Source organism: Ochotona princeps, chromosome 27 (genome assembly GCF_030435755.1).
Source record: "Ochotona princeps isolate mOchPri1 chromosome 27, mOchPri1.hap1, whole genome shotgun sequence".
NCBI classification, from domain to species: Eukaryota; Metazoa; Chordata; class Mammalia; order Lagomorpha; family Ochotonidae; genus Ochotona; species Ochotona princeps.
Window position 1 is genome coordinate 20,609,688 of NC_080858.1, and position 17,585 is coordinate 20,627,272.

Genomic DNA, 17,585 nt, shown 5'->3' on the forward strand with positions numbered 1-17,585 from the left:
TAGTCAGAAAAATGTTTTCAGATAATTGAAGGACTCTGGCATGAAGGATTAGTTATTTGATTCTGTATAGTGCTAATGATTAGGCTTAAGACCTATTAAAACTTACCAGGAAATAAGCCAGTTTTGACTCACCAAAAAATAAAAGACTTTTAAAGAGTTGGAGTTTGGGAAAACAGAACAGGTGCTTCTGTGAGTTAGCATCATGATGCTAAAAAGACTCCAGAACGGCAAGAAGAATCCAGGTCAGAAATGTGATTGCTGCATTAAAAGTTTGCCTGAATTATACCTGGGACCTCTTGTACATCCTAACATCCTGGAATTCTGTGCTTTCCTTTGTGGTTTATTTTGAGGCCCAAATCCTGTAGTGAGAGAGAATTGAGCCGAGGTACCTCCTCGGTTTTTATCTTCTCAGTCTATCACACTCTATAGCTCATTGTAATCATTTCTTAGAAGGGAGTTTTGCAATCTTAGAATTCCTAGGAATTCTGTAAGACTGAGATGCTAATGTACTCCCCATCTTGTCACAAATTTTTTTTTTCTGAAAAGAGTATTTCTGATAGTTTTTTCCTAGGAACTTTTCAAATGTATGTACTAGTCTCCTTTCTGTGATTGTTTTGAAATTGAATTGGAGTGAAAATATACTTATTTGGTTTAAAAATGTTTTAACCTTCAAAGTAAGGCAGGGCATCGGTCCACAGCGGTCACCCCACCCTGGGCTTTGTTGGTCCCGCAGGTGGGATCCTTCTTTGAGAATGACCCCCGACCAGGCCCTCAAACACGCTTGGATTCATGAATCACGAAACCTCAGAACACGAGCCAGGCCCCAGGCCCTGAGGAAATCCAGCTTCTGCTTCCCCTCTGAGACAAGGAAGGACAAGGTTCAAGGATCTCAACTTGCCAGTAGAAAAGGTACAGCCCCCCCAAGAACCCCTAGTTCAGAAGCCAGGCCTTCCTGGAAGATTTGCAGGCTACCATCGTCCCTGAATTCAATCTGTGATCATTCTTTTTTTTAAGATTTTTTTTTAAATTGGAAAATTAGATATACAGAGAGGAGGAGACACAGAGAGGAAGATCTTTCCTCCAATGATTCACTCCCCAGCAGCTGCAAGGGCCAGAGCTGAGCTGATCAGAAGCCAGGAACCCAGAGCCTTTTCTGGATATCCTACTTGGGTGCAGAGTCCCAAGGCTTTGGGCAGTGAGCTGAATGGGAAGCAGGGCTGCGGGGATTAGAATGGCACCCATCTGGGATACCGGGCACGTAGGGCGAAGACTTTAGCTGCTAGACTACGGCACGGGGCTTAACCTGCGATCATTTTTCTAGCTCTATCCTATTTTGGAGATTTTCCACTTTAGGGAACTTGGTTTATTTTTTTTTCCCCCACCCTCATCATTTCCCATTGTCCTCAATTCCTTTACCTCTCCCCTCTTTCACTGTGTGTAGTAAGTTTATGCCTTATATTTACATTTTGAATTTTTCTCAGTGACAGATTATGGGATCTTACAAAGCTTTTAATATGCCAGAGAGCCCAGTGGTTAATACAGGTCCTTGGTGTCAGGTTTCCAGGGATTAGGTTCTGGCTGTATCAGTCGTCCCAGGGCCGTGGGCAGTACCTACTCTCTGTAGGTCAGTCTGTTCATTAGGAGACAGAGGGATGTCTACTCTCCAGGGAGGCTTAGAATAACATCCAGTCACAGGATGTGCTCTACAGTGAACTAGTTTTTAAAAATATTTAATCTTCATGTACTTGAAAGCCAGAATATGAGGAGCAAAGAGAGAGAATCTTCCATCCATTGGTTCACTGTCCAAATGACCTCAACAGCAAGGACTGGCCCAGGCTGAAGGCGGAAGCCCATGATTCCACCTGGATCTGCCACCTGTGTGGCTACCCTGCTGTCTCCCACGAGGCGTTAGCAGGAAGCTTCACTGGGAAGTGGATAGCCTGGATTTGAACTGGCACTTGATAGGCAATGCTAACACCCCAAGCAGTAGCTTAGCTTGTTGCGCTATGCATGCCCCTTATATAGCATTACAACCATGATTTCCCCAAGGTGATTTACAGCTTGCTGGACATCCAGAATATATAATAATTACATTTGCACACACGTTTTTTTCCCCCCGTCTTGTTTCTCTTTCACGCAGATGAGAGGAACAAAGAGAAGACAGAGAAAATAAAACACAGAGCCACTAAGCATATTCAGAAGTCAAGTGATCTGCAGGACTCTGGCCAGCATGCAACGGACACGGTCCAGCTGCCTCACCTGGCAGAAGCGTCTAGGAAATCAGAGGTAGTCATCGGGGCAGACGCAGCTGTGACCTCTGCAGGACAGCAAAGCAAAAGCTCCTCCCCCAAGAACATGAACATTTTACCACCCATTGTCTGACTCCTGCTGAGGGTGTGTCCCGTTCCCTTCCTACAATACTTCAAATTGTTGCTTTTTTTAAATGCATAAAGGTTTGTTTGAAAAGGAAAAGAAAACTCTAGTCACATGGCCAATTGACATGATTTCCTTAAAGAGAGGAGAGAAGTGATGTCCTTGCACTGAAACTCAATCCTTATTTATTTATTGTTTTTGGAGGAGGTGGGGTGAAGGGATAGTTTTAAATATTCAATGCCATGGCACCATTAACAAAAGTCTGAGTAAAATAAAAAAAAGTCCTTGTCTATGGCTACCAACCTATGTCAGCTAGGATTTATGACATTACTATAAATTTATACATATATATGTATATATATATAGGTTTTCATTCATGGTTCCTGTCTCATGACTTTCCTCCTCTACCGCAACCTTCCAAGTTAGAACTAGGATGTCTCTTCTCCCAGAGCAGGTCAAAGAAACTACAATATTCCTGTGTTTTCAGCTGGATATGAAGAAATTCTGAGACCTCAGTTGGTCTGAGAGAGCTGTGTGGACCCTCATCTTGGAAGGGGTCCTTCCCCACGCCTTGGGGAAAGCGGCACTGCCCAGAGGCTGCGGACAGTCAAGGGCAGAAGAGTCAACAGCAAGGCTGTGCTGGGCGTGTCCAGCCAGTCCGTTAGCATAAGGGTGTGTCTCAGCAGGTGGCCCGTCTGGGTCCCACAGACAGGAAGCCAAGGAAATGGCATCAGAACCCAGGCCTTGGGATCACTGTGGGGGCTGCTGTCTAACCGTGGGCAAAGCTGAAAAGGACAGTTGTTTGGAGCTCAACAGAGAAAAGCCAGGAAGCCAAGTCCTTGACATCATAATTAGAATGATTTTGATTGGGTATTAGGAACTACTTTCTTCTTCTCGTGATTATAAAAGGCTCAAGTGAATTCTTGAATGTTTTTGGTTTCTTTGAAGGGGAGAGTTTCATTTGGGGCAGGGAGTACAAAGGAAGAGGTTGAAAGCTGTGGCATAGGGACAGGCCACACATCAGACCCAGTGCCCTTTGCCAGTGGCTCTTGGCCCAGCACTAGTTTGCCTCTGCCATCTGATTCATTTTCTCCACTCTTGAGATTTCTTTTCTTTTTTTTTTTTTTACCTTGTGGTCCCACTGGATCCCAAGGAAACCAAACACCTAGAGCCCTTGAATTGTAATTTTTTAATTTTATGTCCTTGCTCGCATGGACAGGAAAATCTGCAAAATCCAGTGACTAGCATAAGATGACATGTCTCTGACGTGAGTGGTATGGAGATAATGTGAGGCCTCTGAGAGGATGTGGGGGGATGGGAGTGAAGAGGAAGGATGGAGGGAGGGAGGGAGGAAGGACTGGGCCCACCACTGCAACAGGAGGAGCAGTGTGTGGTGCCCCTCACAGGTTCAGCATCAGCCAGTCCAGCAGCTGCAGCCGCGTGACGTTTCCCACTGCCTCATCCAGCTGTCGCTCCTTCTCATAGCGTAGCACCGACTGCAGGACCTCACCCACGCTGCGGCCTTTGTCCACAGCGGCCGCCGAGAGCTGAAGCAGCTGTGGAAAGGAAAGGAAACAGGAGTGGAGGGCCAGGGCATCCCTACTGTGAGCCGGAAAGGACTTGCCCAGGGTGAAAATCAAGGGGTCAGGACAACTGTGGGCTACGTAGTGGCTTCTAGAAGGGACACAAGATAGATGTAGAGACAATCTCCTTAACTGTTAAGTATGCTGGGTTCTTTGACATAAGAAAGTTGATGAGGATACCCTGAAAGAAGAGACATTAACACCCAGCTGTCTGCAACACAGAAAACGAGGCTGCTCATTAAGACTAAATTCTCCTGTTATTATTGTTGTTTTGTTTTGTTCTTCCCTACAAGGCTGTACTTCCATTGAGTTGTGCATCAAGGGTGTTCTTGCACTCCAACGATTCTAAGGCTCTGTGTTTACTTGATGCCATAAACACCCCCCATGATTGCCCTAAGATTCAAGGGTGAGACGGACAACATTCCAAGGACAAATGTGGATGCTGTCATCCATGCCTGACAGACCAGAGAATACTGCAATGTTAGAACAGGAAGACTCCTCAGCATTCATTTCAGCCTCAGGGCAGTGTTACCCCCAGGGAGGTGCAGAGATGATCAGAACCATGCTGTCAGCAGTCAGAGCCAAAACTTACATCCAGGTTCCAGGGCTCCATGTTTATTTCTGTTTCCAAGTATACAAAAGGAGAAACAGTCAGTGCAGCTATTGCATGAACACAGTACACTGCTATTCACGTGGGTTATGAAGGTCACAAACTATCTCAGGTAACAAGGTTGTGGGTTTATGCTTGCTGTTCTTGACAGTTGATGAGAAAGGACCAAAGAGCCAATAAGCCATTTATTAGGAGCCTTTTTAGAAGGAAAACTTTGCACCTAAGAAACTGAAGTCCATGTGAGTAGTACTGAGCAAAAAACAGAGAAATAAAAGGTATAAATAACAGCCAAATAGAAATTTTGAAACTAAAGAAAAGGGCAGTAAGTCTAAAACATGTTCTGTGCTTGAGCATGAATGTGAACACACACACACACACACACACACACACACAAATCCCCTGGATATTTTGCTAGAAGGGAGACTCGTTGAATAGGTCTGGAGGAATTGTACACTTTTCACCATCTCCCCGGTGATACCTTTGTGTAGCAAGTATTCTCTTGCTAAGACTAAAATCAAGATCACATTAGGCTAATCTGAATGCATATAATCCAGGGTCTTTCTACTCAGCAGATCAACCCAATGTTGAGAGTTACCAATATCGCTTATAAAACAGAGAAAGCGTCTTTCTCCCATCTACTGGTTTCTATGATGATTTTTTTCCTACATAATCTCAGCTTCCTCAGTCACCCCTCAACTATTTAAGAGGAGATAGAGAGATCCGCTTGCCCTGGCATGGAGCAGCAGCTTGGGGGAGTGTGCCTGCATTCCAGACTCAAACCTTCCCTGGGGTGAGGAATTCCACCAGGTAGGAGCAAGGACTCAGCAGGTTTACTAATTCTTAACAGTAATAACACTGACAAGTTGGCTTCACAGCCTGTCTTAAGTATCAGCTGATTTGAGACTTATGGGGGTGGGGGGAACTCTTCCAATCCCAGCACTGTTTGGATGACAAACTAAGAGGGTAACGTCAGACTAGAAAAGGACTTCTCATCCATGTACCCACCCAACACTTACCCCGGGATTACTTTCCAGCAGCTCCATCTCATTCACTAGGCAATGCTGTCATATCCAAAAGCCGGCCTACCTAGCCCAGAGTCCAGCGAATTCCTAATTACGTCACCACGTTTCTTGCAGGTTCCTCATCTACAGGCTCCCACCAATAAACTGAGGAAAACATATTATCTCACCCTTTACCCTGTTCTTATACCTCTACAGGGCCAAGCCTGATTTTGTGTTATCTATTACCTCGGTTGACACACACAAGCTCACTTTCCTATTGTTCCTGTTCTACCTATCATTCCTGAGGCTGTCTTCCCATTCAGAAAGGAAACCCAAAGGACCCTTTCTCATGCTTCCCTTATGCCGCTCACTTTTCATCCTCACCTTCTCCTGGATCCCTTCATCATCACCAGCAAAGTACAAAATCGGCACGTTGAGCTCCGAGGCAGCGACCCACTGCAGGACGGCTTGGAGTTGCTTGTTCTGAACGGTATCCGTGAGGTTGTGATTACTGACTATCACCTTGGGTGCACATCCTTCGAAGGGCTGTCCTGAAATGCCTCTCAATTCATTATGGATGGCTTGGTAGGCGTTCTGCAGAAGAGCTTCTGCCGTCTCTGTGCCTTTCACTGGCAAACACTCATATAGATTATCGGGGAAGGCAGAATTCGGCCTGCTGGCATCCCCGGACTTGTCATCGGACAGTTCTGCTAAGGGAGAGTCACAAGAATTGGCAATGATGAGACACAACTTCATCACAGAGTCCATCAAGTGTTCGACCATCTGCCCGTTCACTTGGCCATCGGGCTGGTTGGCGACCATCTTGGTCAACCCAGAAAAGGTACTACTGGTCTCACAGCTTTCATCAACTTTGATGGGAGAAGGTGTGATGGGTCTCTCACAGTAGTGCCTGACTTCCTCCTTAGCTGACTGTTCTGGTGTCTTGGGTTCAGGGTTTTTGTCACTCTTGAAGATGGTCTCACCAAGTAAGTTTCGGATAAAGTTGAAGAAAACGCTCATGAGGTCCTTCTTTTCTGCTTGTTCTTGGTCACATACCACATGAGGGATCTTAATACTGGGCTCATCAGGAATTACAGGGCACTTCTTGGTGGGAAGGTTGGTGGTGCTCGCAGCTTCGAGGAAGCTCTGGGGATCCATCTTTCCGCCCTGGGCGAGGTGGTACTGAATGAGAAGTAGAGCAGATACAATCAGATCTTTGGCCCAGGAGTCTGACTCACACATGAAATTTTCAGGATTCTCTGGGTGTTGCAGCAGAGGACTGAGGCAGCAGTTTTCCTGAGTGATTTCAAAAGGAATGTCTGGTGTCAGCTTACACTGCTTGTTGGGATCCAAAAATGCTGCACGCTCAAAACCTGGAGATGTGCATTCTTTACGGTGACTTTTATGCCACATGGAGAGTCCCTCTTTGATAATGTGCTCACCCAAAGTCTCAGCACAGGACTTCTTCTCGGGTTTGGGAGCAGGATACATCTTTTCTCTCAACTTGGCTTCAGATCTCATTGCAAAGTTGACATTGCAGTGTCTAGGGTCCCCCATTCCTTTCGTGGACATCACAGAATAACTCTCTCGCTTGTCCTTAGTTTTCCGGAGGTTCTCAGGGAATTTCTTAGTGAACATCACCGTGTAGAGCTTGCCCAGCATGGCATCCATGATGTCTGTGGCCTTCTGGCTTCCATGACAGAAGAAGCTTCTTTTTACAGCTGAGACAAAGTCCGTGTCCGTCATGAGGGTCCCTGTGACGTTGTGGAGATTCTTCATGAAGGAGTCAATGAGATCTGAGACCACTTCTTTAGCATGCTTGATTAGGACCTTCTTCAGCAGGATGGTGGCAATGGTTGTATCTTTCACCTGGATCCTCAAGGTCTTCATGATGGAGACCATCATGTCAGACACCACGCTATTGGCATAGGTCATGATCCCTTGACTGATGGATGTGGTAAAGTCATCAGGCCTTTCCTGCCCCCTGAATAGCCTTCTCTCACCAAGTAATCTTCCACCCTCTCGGGCGTCCCCTGCATTACGAGACTCAAATACTTCCTTGTAGAAGAAAGACTTTCTGGAAACAGGCTTGTCATCTGAACCCTTGCTTTCCCTGGTGGTCTCTTTGATCTTCAGAGTGGACTTCTTCTTCAAGCTCGGCAGATTGGAAGATCCAGAGCCTCTGTCTCCGGAGCCAGGAGCCTTGTCCGAGTCACCGCTCCTGGAACATGCAGACACAGTCTCATTCACCAGCTCGGATGCTACCTTACTCAGGCTTTTGGTGGGTGCGGGTTCATCCCCCATGTACAGGGACTGATGAATACATTTTTTTTCTGAGCCATCAATCTTCTCGTTGATCTCTTTGCGGGCCATGGCTATCACTAGATTCGTAAGGCGGTTGGCGTAGAAGGAGACTTCATCTACTGACTTTCCATTGCCAGGCAGAGCACCAGGACCCTGGGAAGGGATCTCTTTGTGAGTTACCTCAAAGTGCAGTTTCCCTGGGATGCCCTTGCTGGTGGTGTTGTAGGCATCCATGTAGAAACCTCGTTGTGAGTCTCCTGCGTTGGCCATGCCTTCAGCCAGTGTTGATTCTCCAGGCTTGAACCTAACATCTTGGAACCCTGCTGTACTTTTCTCCAAGTCTCGACGGAGCCAGCTGAGCACTCGCACAGGATCTTTGGAGACTTCCTTGAGAGCAGACAAGGACTCCTCTGACTATGACAAAGATAGGGAAGGTTCAGGACAACCTCAAAAGTCAGTTACAAGACCTTACTACTCCTTTCTCCCCCGCTCACTGCCCTAAGCTTGCATCATCACACAAAAGAGTCAGCAACATCTACAGATGTTGTACAGCTTACTGTGTACCAGGAACCATTCTAGGTTGGTATCTTAAGACCATTATCTCACGTAATACTGTTCTCACAACAAACTTGAATGGTAGCTCTCATATCATCCTCATGTGGACCAGAACATGAAGAACTGCCAGGCTGAGTTACTCATCTGATGTTGTCAGTGGAGCAGAATTTCCAATTTGGCCAGCCTACTTTCAATGCCTACACTCTCAGCTATTACATTCTATTGCTTCTCATAACATACAAGTGGTCTTCATGGAGAGACAGACATTTGGCACAGAGGTTAAGACATGGCTTCAGAGACCTGCATCCCCTGACTCCATGTTCTGGCTAATGTGCACCTTGGGAGGCAATAGATAATGACTCAGGTGGTTGGTTAGCTCCTTGCCACCCAAGTCAGAGACCCAGATTGAGTTCCTGGCTTCCTCAGAACTGGTTCTCATTGAGCAAAAAACCAAAGGATTTTTGTTTCTTTGGTTTACCATAGAAACTGACCTGCCTCCCTCTCCACCCCACAAAACACAAAATAAAAAACTAAGTAGGAGCAGTTTTAGTTGTCCTTTACAGTCACTGAAGATGGACTAGAGTATCTTACTATTCTAAGTACTTTTTAAAGGCTAAACATAGCTAGACCAAGTAGATTCTGGACAAATAAGAGAAGCTGGGTAATAAAATCTATGTTTCACAAATGTTTTAAGATAATTGAGAATAGAGAGATACATAAACAGAGTATTCTCATGCACTGGTTTACCCGTCAGATGCCTGCAATGGCTTGGACTTGGCCAGGCTGAAGCCAGGATCTGGGAATTCAGTCAAGGTCTCTTACTGGGGTTCTGGCAGGTGCACAAATACTTACCCTTATCTGTTGACTCCCAGATTGGTCATTAGTAAGAGGCTGGAAATCAGGAGCCCAGTCGAGACTCAAACCCAGTCATTCCAGTATGGGATCTGGGCATTCCAACTGGTATTTTAAAAACTGCAAAAAGTTCATTTGTTTGTTTTTCTTTTTCTAAAAAAAACTTACCTCTAAAGTGACAAACAGGGTTGTTATCTGCCAGCTGACTCCACAATAGCCTGCAATGACTAACGGACAGCTGAACTCATATCAGATCTTCCACGTGGGTGGCAGGGACCCAATCACTTAGCCATTACTGCTGCCTCTTAGGGCCTGCTCCAGTCAGGAGACTGGAGTCAAGAAGTGGACCTGGATAGCCCATCCATGTGTTCTGGTATGAAACACCAGGTATCCTAACTGGCACCTTAACTACTTAGGCTAAAGACCTGTCCTTGACAAATGCTGATACTGGAGATGTGGATTACAGTACTGATTCCATTTGCCTATGAGTTTCTTAAAGGAGTGATTAATTTTCTATTAATCACTATTAATTCTATTAATTTTCTGGCTCTAACGTTCAGCACATTGTCTCTGTACACAAATGATCTTTCACTCTAAATTCATCCTTCTTTGGGATATCAGAACTGGATCCTTTAGACATTTTGACATTTCTCTTTTGGCAGTAGAGGGCATTGAGGGGCAGTGCACAGCAAAGGGAAGTGGCAGCGGCCTCCTTTCTGGTGACCCTTGTGGGGCTTCCTGTGGCAGGTGGAGCCTGGAAGACAGCCTTGGCTGGGGGAAGAGGATACTTTTATGAATCAGGAGTTTCTTTCTTTGCAACTTTCTCAGTCTAGTAACTGTTCTCTGTGTTTGATATTTCTGGAACTCCCAGAGAGCTCTTTCATGCTTCCAGTAGTTAAACAGAAAATGATTTCTTCCTTAATAACTGGTACAGTTTCTATATTCTGACTTGACCCTGACTTTACAGGGCCTGATACTAACTAAATAAATGTTGAATGATGAAGACATAATGAGAATGTAACCAAAAGTTTAGAACTTTGAGAACTAAGGCAACCCCACCTTTCAGAAAATCTATCCTGGGCCCAGCGCAGTGGCCTAGCAGCTAAAGTCCTTGCCTTGAACACACCGGGAATCCCATATGGGCTCCAGTTCTAATCCCGGCAGCCCCGCTTCCCATCCAGCTCCCTGCTTGTGGCCTGGGAAAGCAGCTGAGGAAGGCCAAAACCTTGGGAACCTGCACCCGCGTGGGAGACCCGGAAGAGCTCCTGGCTTCAGACTGGCGCAGCTCCAGCCGTTGTGGTCACTTGGGGAGTGAATCATCAGATGGAAGATATTTCCCTCTGTCTCTCCTCCATTCTCCCTATATATCTGACTTTGCAATAAAAATAAATTTTTTTTTTTTAAAAAAGCAGATCTATCCTGCGAGCCTTGCAGTCATTCACTTTTGATTTCTATCTGATGGGAAAAAAAACAAAATTTTATAGCTCTTTTATGAATTACAGCATATTATTGTCTAAAAATACACATATGATAAGCATTTTTTCTCAAAACTTTCTCATAGAGAAACTCATTTTTCTCCTAAGAACCATACTTTCAAAAATAAAATATAAGTGTCTGTGACATCCCCACATATTACTGGTGTGAAAAAGAGGTTGAACTTGGGCCCAGCGCAGTATGCTAGTGGCTAAAATCCTTGCATAGTACGCACCAGGATCCCATATGGCACTGGTTTGTGTCCCGGCAGCCCTGCTTCCCATGCAGCTCCCTGCTGGCCTGGGAAGCAGTATAGGATGGCCCAAAGCCTTGCAGTCCTGCACCCGTGTGGGAGAGCCGGAAGAAGCTCCTGGCTCCTGGCTTCGGATCGGCTCAGGTCTGGTCGTTGCAGTCGCTTGTGGGGTGAATCAATGGACAGAAGATCTTCATCTCTGTCTCTCCTCCTCTCTGTGTATCTGACTTTCCAATAAAATAAGTTTGTTTTTTTTTCAACTGGAGGTTGAACCTTACCATTTTCCAGTCTTGGATTTGATTGTCTCCAGGTGAATAGACATCAACTTTGCATACTCCATTTTGGCTTTGTAACCAGTCCACCCTCTCTGACATCTGGAAGAAGAACAAAAAAAATGAGGAAGGCTCATCTGGCAGGCAGAAGATATGAACCTAAAGGAGAACCAAGGTGAATGGTGGAGGAGTGAAAAATAGCAGTGATGTCTTCATTACTCCACCTGACCCCAAAGCTAACTTAGATCCACCGGGCTCTGGATATCTTCTCAGCTCTCAACTGCAGAAATATCTTACACAAGTTTGCATCTCTAGCATTCAGCTTCGTGCCTGGCACAAGCTGTAGGTACTTAATAATTTTTCCCATGAATGTATATCAGCAGCCAAGTCTGTATTTCTTCACCGTATCTATTTCCCTCAATTCTCAATGGATTCTCAAACACAACGTGACCAAAACAGGACGAATATACCTCTCCCTTGCCAGGTCTGGTTTCTTCCAGCTCTCTCTCTCGCTCTCTTTCTCTCGCTCGCTTGCTCTCTCTCTGTTTTTAAGGAAACAGCTGTTTTATTTTTAGTTGATTCTTAGAGCACTGTCTTCATACTGGCAGTGAATAGGAGCTCTTCCTTAAGAACAGCCCATCCTCTGACTAGCCAGCCAAGGATCTTGGGGGAACTGTCTCCATGGCAACACCAGAAGGGAAATATATGTACCATCCAAGGTCCACAGATGCAGTGGTATCTTTGCTGATGATTCTTTCCCAGCCCTGCTAACACTCTGCTCTATCTACCACCATCTGCCTCCTAGGCTTAGGAGCCCGAAAGGTGAACTTCATACTACTTCTATCCACTATGTACTCTTCTATCTACTACTCTCTTTTCTAATTTGTAGCCATTTTTCTTAAACCAATTGATTGCACTCGCTGCTTTCTTTGTCTTGTGGCACAGCTTAGTATCACAGTCCCCGTTTCGTATATTCTTTGGCTGTCTTCCCAATTTTCCATAGCACTGTATCTTTGAGAAACATAGCCAACTGTGATGACTTCAGTTTTCCCCCCGATTATCTGAAAGTGAGAAGCTTCTTCTGTCGTCTTTCCTCCATGCACCCACTTCCAGGCTTTACGCTGATCCTCCTTCCTCCGTCACAAATGTTCCCAGATCTGTACTTGCTCAGTAAGTGGAGTGGAATAAGACGGCTGGTTTTCCTCATCTTTACCAAATAGTCATATACCTTTCTATTGTGATTCCAACAAAATATTTGCTTGATACTCTTTTATAATAAAATGCAATATCTTAACCTAGCTTTTTTGGAACGCAACTGTGTTTTATGAAGAATTTCTTGAAATAACTGGAATATTACTAGGGGATGAGAATCTACCTTACGTGGAAATATTTGCTTTCTAGGATTTTGGACAATGGTGTGGTACACAGCCTCATTCAAAATAAAGTCAACACACACAATACTGTTTGGGATGGCTGCACTCCACGTTGGAGTGTCTGGTTTCCTGATTCCAGCTTCCTGCTGACGCACATCCTGGGAGGCATCAGGTGCTAACCAGACAGCTGGATCCCTGACACCCGTGTATGTGGGAGACAGGGATTGAATTGCTGGCTCCTTGCTTCAGGAGCTGTTGCAGGTACTTGGGCAGTGAATTTACTCGTGGAAGCTCTATATGCATGCCTCTCTGTGTCTCTCTTTCTCTCTGCCTCTCAAAGTAAGAACACATTTCAAAAATTAAATCAAAGACAGGTCAAATACATGACTTAAACTTACATATGAAGATGTACCATCTTTGTCATACACAATATTAAAAGGGAAATGTCAGCTCTTTAAAGAGCTGTTTGCCTTTGGTTAGATATCTGTTTTTCTTAATCTGGGTGATTACTTATGTACCTCCAGAACCGAGAGAGTTCCTGGACCAGGGCTTGTTTGGAAAGACTCTTCGAGCAAGACAGCTCAGGTCCAATCTGAGCATCACTCATTCTCTTTTGACATTTTTTTCTGAGATGAGCCTCCTAATGTCCTTTTGATATCTTACTGAACGTTCATGGCTTTAGCAAGGAAGCAGTTAAGGTCTATGCAGCTAAATCTTGTATTGCCCTCAGCAACTCACTATTACGTGAAAACATTTTCATGCTTATGTAAGAATGAAAGGATAGTTAGTTATTTGGTCTAAGAACGGGAAGTCTAAGAGACAGGTTCTAGATTGCGGATAGTGTGGGACCCAGAAAAATGTCTCTTAACGTCTAGCTTATATTTCATCCAAATGAGTTGCCTCTAGTAGAAAAACAACAGAATCCATAGGACCTACTGCTTTAGTTGAGCTCTGTGCTGCAATTAAAGAGGAAAGACATTAAGTACAAAAGGTGAGGAAATGCTGTGATCACTTACTGTTCCTGAGGACAGGTCCTGAGACGGGAAGAACACTCTCCACTAGCTTGCTGTTGAATTCACAATCCCTGAGTTTACCCACCCCTGCTGCCATGTAATATAAGGAATCTGCAACGGAAACACACACACACACACACACATAAAAGGGGACCAATTTTACATTTAATTCTTGGTTATTTCCATTATCACATAATGATTTTCATTTATTCATTATGTTCTTATGCACACGCAGACAAAGCACAAAATGACATTCACATTTCACAAAGGGAGAGGATTTATATCTAATCTTGCTACATTCTGAAAGTTCTCAGATGACAAAAAAGTGGTTCTTTCTGGTAAATGATTTTTTTAGATGAATATTCTTCATCTCCACTTTTTGAATCACTGGTATAGAAACTTATTTAGCCAGGAGGACATTGCAAAGTTTCTATGCTAGTCTCAAACCTGCCTGAATAGAGAGAATCAACAGCTAGAGTGGAGAAAAGCAGCCTTGATTTCACAGATCACAAACACTTGAATAGCAGATCTGATGAAGTGCTCCTTCATCAGACTTTCCACCATATTTAGTTTCAAACTTTGCACTCTCTCAGGTATTTTAATGACTTGTGTATAGTTCATCTCTTTGCTAGATGGCTTCCTGAGAGCAGAGACATTTTCTTATTCCTCTTGGTGTCCCCCATATTGTTTTTAAAAAGATTTATTTATTTTTATTGGAAAGGCAGATAAACAGAGAGGAGGAGAGACAGAGAGAAAGATCTTCCGTCTGATGGTTCACCCCCAAGCAGCCGCAATGACTGGAGCTGAGCCAATCCAAAGCCAGGAGTTCAGAGCTTCTTCCAGGTCTGCCATGTGGGTGCAGGGTCCCAAATCTTTGGGCCATCCTCTACTGCTTTCCCAGGCCACAAACAGGGAGCTGGATGCGAAGCAGGGCTGCTGGGATTAGAACTGGCATCCATATGGGATCCTGCTACATGCTATGCAAGGACTTTAGCCACTAGGCTACTGTGCTGGGCCCAGTATTCCCCATATTAACTAGTACTTTAACATGGTGCTTCAATGTTTGCTAAAAGAATTGTGCCCATTTCTAACTGCAGATTTCTCATTTTCCCCCCTTTCTTAAATAGGGGAATCTGAGAAAAAAACAAGAAATAACTTGCTCAAATTTGCCATGGGGATACAGCACAGATCCACACATTCCTGATCCTGTGGCTCTCTTTTAAGTCCATATTCCCCTAGTAACTATGTCTTTCTCTGGAGCCCTATCAGCACCAATGCAGACACACACGACTCACAGGCAGACATTTCCTGCCCTTTCCCAGTCCCATTGTCTACCCACAGCTTCAGAAATAACGAGGAGTGGCAGAACATGGATGAGAATTGAACTGAGAGCTATACCAGCCCGAGCTTACTCTTAGGGCATGAGAAAGAAGAAGAAAAATCTCTTGGATTAGGCAAGCATTCACAAGTCAACCAAGCCTGCTCCTTCAGGGTAAAACTGGGAAACAAGGACTAAACTCTCATGTCATCAAAGGGTGACCAATGAAATCTGCACAAGCTCATACCACAATCAACAGTTTCATAGCAAAGAGGGTAGGCCTGGTGGCAAGGATGCTGATGGACCCATTTGCTTCCAGAGGACTCCGAGGTGAACTGTTAACTACCGGGCAGAAAAACAAGGTCAGGTTGCCCATCCCTCATTACTGAATTCTCTCTGAACACAGAGGGTCAGCAAATGGGCTATTTGGTGAGTGTGAGGGGTCTTCTTACCTCTGTAACACTGGAGTAGTGAAGCACAGAAGACTCCAGAATATATTTTTAAAGTCAATGAAGATGCTGGGATGTTCTTACTCAGCTCAAGATCTTGTTTTCTCCCAGAGCCTTCCATGCACCTCCCCCTTGTTGGGACCAGGGAGTGACATCAGAATCACAGCTGACGATGTCACTGTCTCCATGGTAACAGTGACATATATCAGAAATTGCCTTGTGGTCAAATGGCTGAAAGGAGGGATGATGATATATTGCCAGTTCGGATGTTTAATGTGGAAGGACTGTTTGTCTTGACTAATTCTCCCCGTGGAGTGTTTTAGATGGGGAGTTGGAACAGCAAAATTTTCCCAGTGGGTTTTATCTAACATAGCAGGATGACTAGGGAAAAACAAGTCCTGATCGCTTCAGTGGAGAACACAAAATTAAAAATTAAAAAAAAAAATGGAGGATTGACATCAGCTTCTTCTGCAAAGCCCAGGAACCACTTGCACTTTGATTCTTATTTGTAATCACCTTGCCTTTTGTAAAACACAAAAACTAGAAGAATTTATTCTGACATACTTTGCTTGAAGTGACCATCTCTAGAATAAAATGTCTCATCATGGCCAGACACAGGAACATCAATCCATGTTGGGATAAATCTAGCCAAGGGAAGCTTGGCTGAAAACGAATTCTAGGCCTACGGAGAAACTTTACTGAACAGTGCATTCTCTTTGGCAATTCTCTTAGGTCCTCTGTATGCATTAAATATAGGATTAACATACAGGAGAATATGTCAAATGTTTATGAAAAAAGATAACTTTACTACTGTGTGGGAATTTTTGAAATACATGTGATTTTTTGTAAAAAAAAAAAGTACAATACCCATGAACTTTTCCAAGTACACTCACACAGTCTTTAGAATGCCAAAACTTCTAATTTAAATTGAACAGATTCCAGTTGATGGGCTTACCACAGCCTTCCTTCAATGAAGTTATTTAACTGTTGATCTTTTTCATTAGGTCTCAATTTCTTCATCGTTTAAAATAAAGACATTGGGGTCGGTGTTGTGGCTCAACAGGCTAATCCTCCACTTGCAAGTGCCAGCATCCCTTATGAGTGCCAATTCATGTCTCAGCTGCTCTGTTTCCCATCCAGCTCCCTGCCTGTGGCCTGGGAAAGTAGCGGAGGATGGCCCAAGGCCTTGGATACCTGTACCCATGTGGAAGGACCAGGAGAAGCTCTTAGATTCTGGATTCAGATCAGCTCAGCTCTGGCTGCTGTGGCCATTTGGAGAGTGAACCAGTGGATGGAAGATCTATCTTTCTCAGTTTCTCCTTCTCTCTGTAATTCTGCCTTTTAAACAATAATAAATCAATCTCCAAAGTGAAATAAAGATGCTGGGTGTGTTGATAGCTTAAGACCCCTTGGGGCTGTTTGATTTTGAAGTTTTACTGACATTTAGACAGTAATGCACATGCCTGCACATCTAGCATTTGGTAGCTGACAACACACCTTCACATCCACCTATCATGGAACTGTCACAATAACGTCCCGAGGTAACAGAGCAGTTACTTTCCCTGTGACTCACCTGTAAAGGTTTATCTAGGTCAAAAGTAACACATGGTACAACTGGGGCTGCAACTTAACATTTTAGGGGCTGACTGGTTTTTCAATTGTACCATGACACCTTGAAATCTGAATTGAGAACCCAAAACAGTGTCTGCTGTACATGGATTGTAATGTTCTACAGAGTTTAGGAAGTTGCTGACAATACAGGGGGACTTGCACAGTGTTAATATTCACAATGAACCCAGAGTCAAGCACATTTTAAGTGCTAAGTGAACGTATGATGAAGCCAAGCAACTGAAAGTGCAACATTACCAAACTCCTCTGACAAAACAAGGGCTTCTTCTGATTCAATTTGGTGGGTGACACTTTGATGAACAGTAGGGCTGGGGTAAATGGAAATAAGTCATTTACAAGTCTAGTAACAACCAATTCAACTCACCAGCGGCCTATTGTCTATTTCGGCAACACCCTCTCTGAAAATACAAGACACCGCCAGAATCACTAAGTCTAGAAAGATCCCCTCAAATAAGTTATTTCCTGGCAAGCTCAGGGTCTGTCTTCTATTCAGAGGTCTTAAGAGGCCGGCCAGAACAAAGTACTGT

At 44.4% G+C, this 17,585-nt stretch overlaps 2 protein-coding genes across 13 annotated transcripts in view; one reads left to right on the plus strand and one right to left on the minus strand.

The window, feature by feature from the left end:
- DYRK4 (dual specificity tyrosine phosphorylation regulated kinase 4) overlaps positions 1-2,422 on the plus strand; it is a 32,858-nt gene extending 30,436 nt beyond the window's left edge. For 7 of the 12 annotated variants that reach the window (XM_058656114.1, XM_058656117.1, XM_058656118.1 and 4 more), the window contains 2 exons: positions 734-909; positions 2,141-2,420. In XM_058656114.1, the coding sequence (XP_058512097.1) occupies positions 734-909; positions 2,141-2,382 (418 nt within the window). In that variant the 3' untranslated portion in view covers positions 2,383-2,420. Of the gene's footprint in view, positions 1-733; positions 910-2,140 lie in introns of all 12 variants that reach the window. The other 5 variants (XM_058656111.1, XM_058656112.1, XM_058656113.1 and 2 more) reach the window with 2 other exon arrangements.
- A 1,125-nt stretch (positions 2,423-3,547) lies between these two features.
- AKAP3 (A-kinase anchoring protein 3) lies at positions 3,548-11,378 on the minus strand. The gene is made up of 3 exons (XM_058656108.1): positions 11,283-11,378; positions 5,952-8,285; positions 3,548-3,929 (listed from the first exon to the last, which is right to left on the minus strand). The coding sequence occupies exons 1-3, from the start codon at positions 11,376-11,378 to the stop codon at positions 3,774-3,776; spliced, it is 2,586 nt and encodes an 861-aa protein (XP_058512091.1). The 3' UTR covers positions 3,548-3,773.
- Positions 11,379-17,585: the final 6,207 nt, after the last annotated feature.

Excerpts from the sequence above, each read along its gene's own strand:
- AKAP3 (XM_058656108.1), bottom strand. The coding sequence starts at position 11,378 with ATGTCAGAGAGGGTGGACTGGTTACAAAGCCAAAATGGAGTATGCAAA. Across the intron at positions 8,286-11,282 it reads AAATCCAAGACTGGAAAATG|TCAGAGGAGTCCTTGTCTGC; the intron begins GTAAGGTTCAAC and ends TCTTTGTCATAG. Across the intron at positions 3,930-5,951 it reads ATGAAGGGATCCAGGAGAAG|CTGCTTCAGCTCTCGGCGGC; the intron begins GTGAGGATGAAA and ends TCCTTTCCACAG.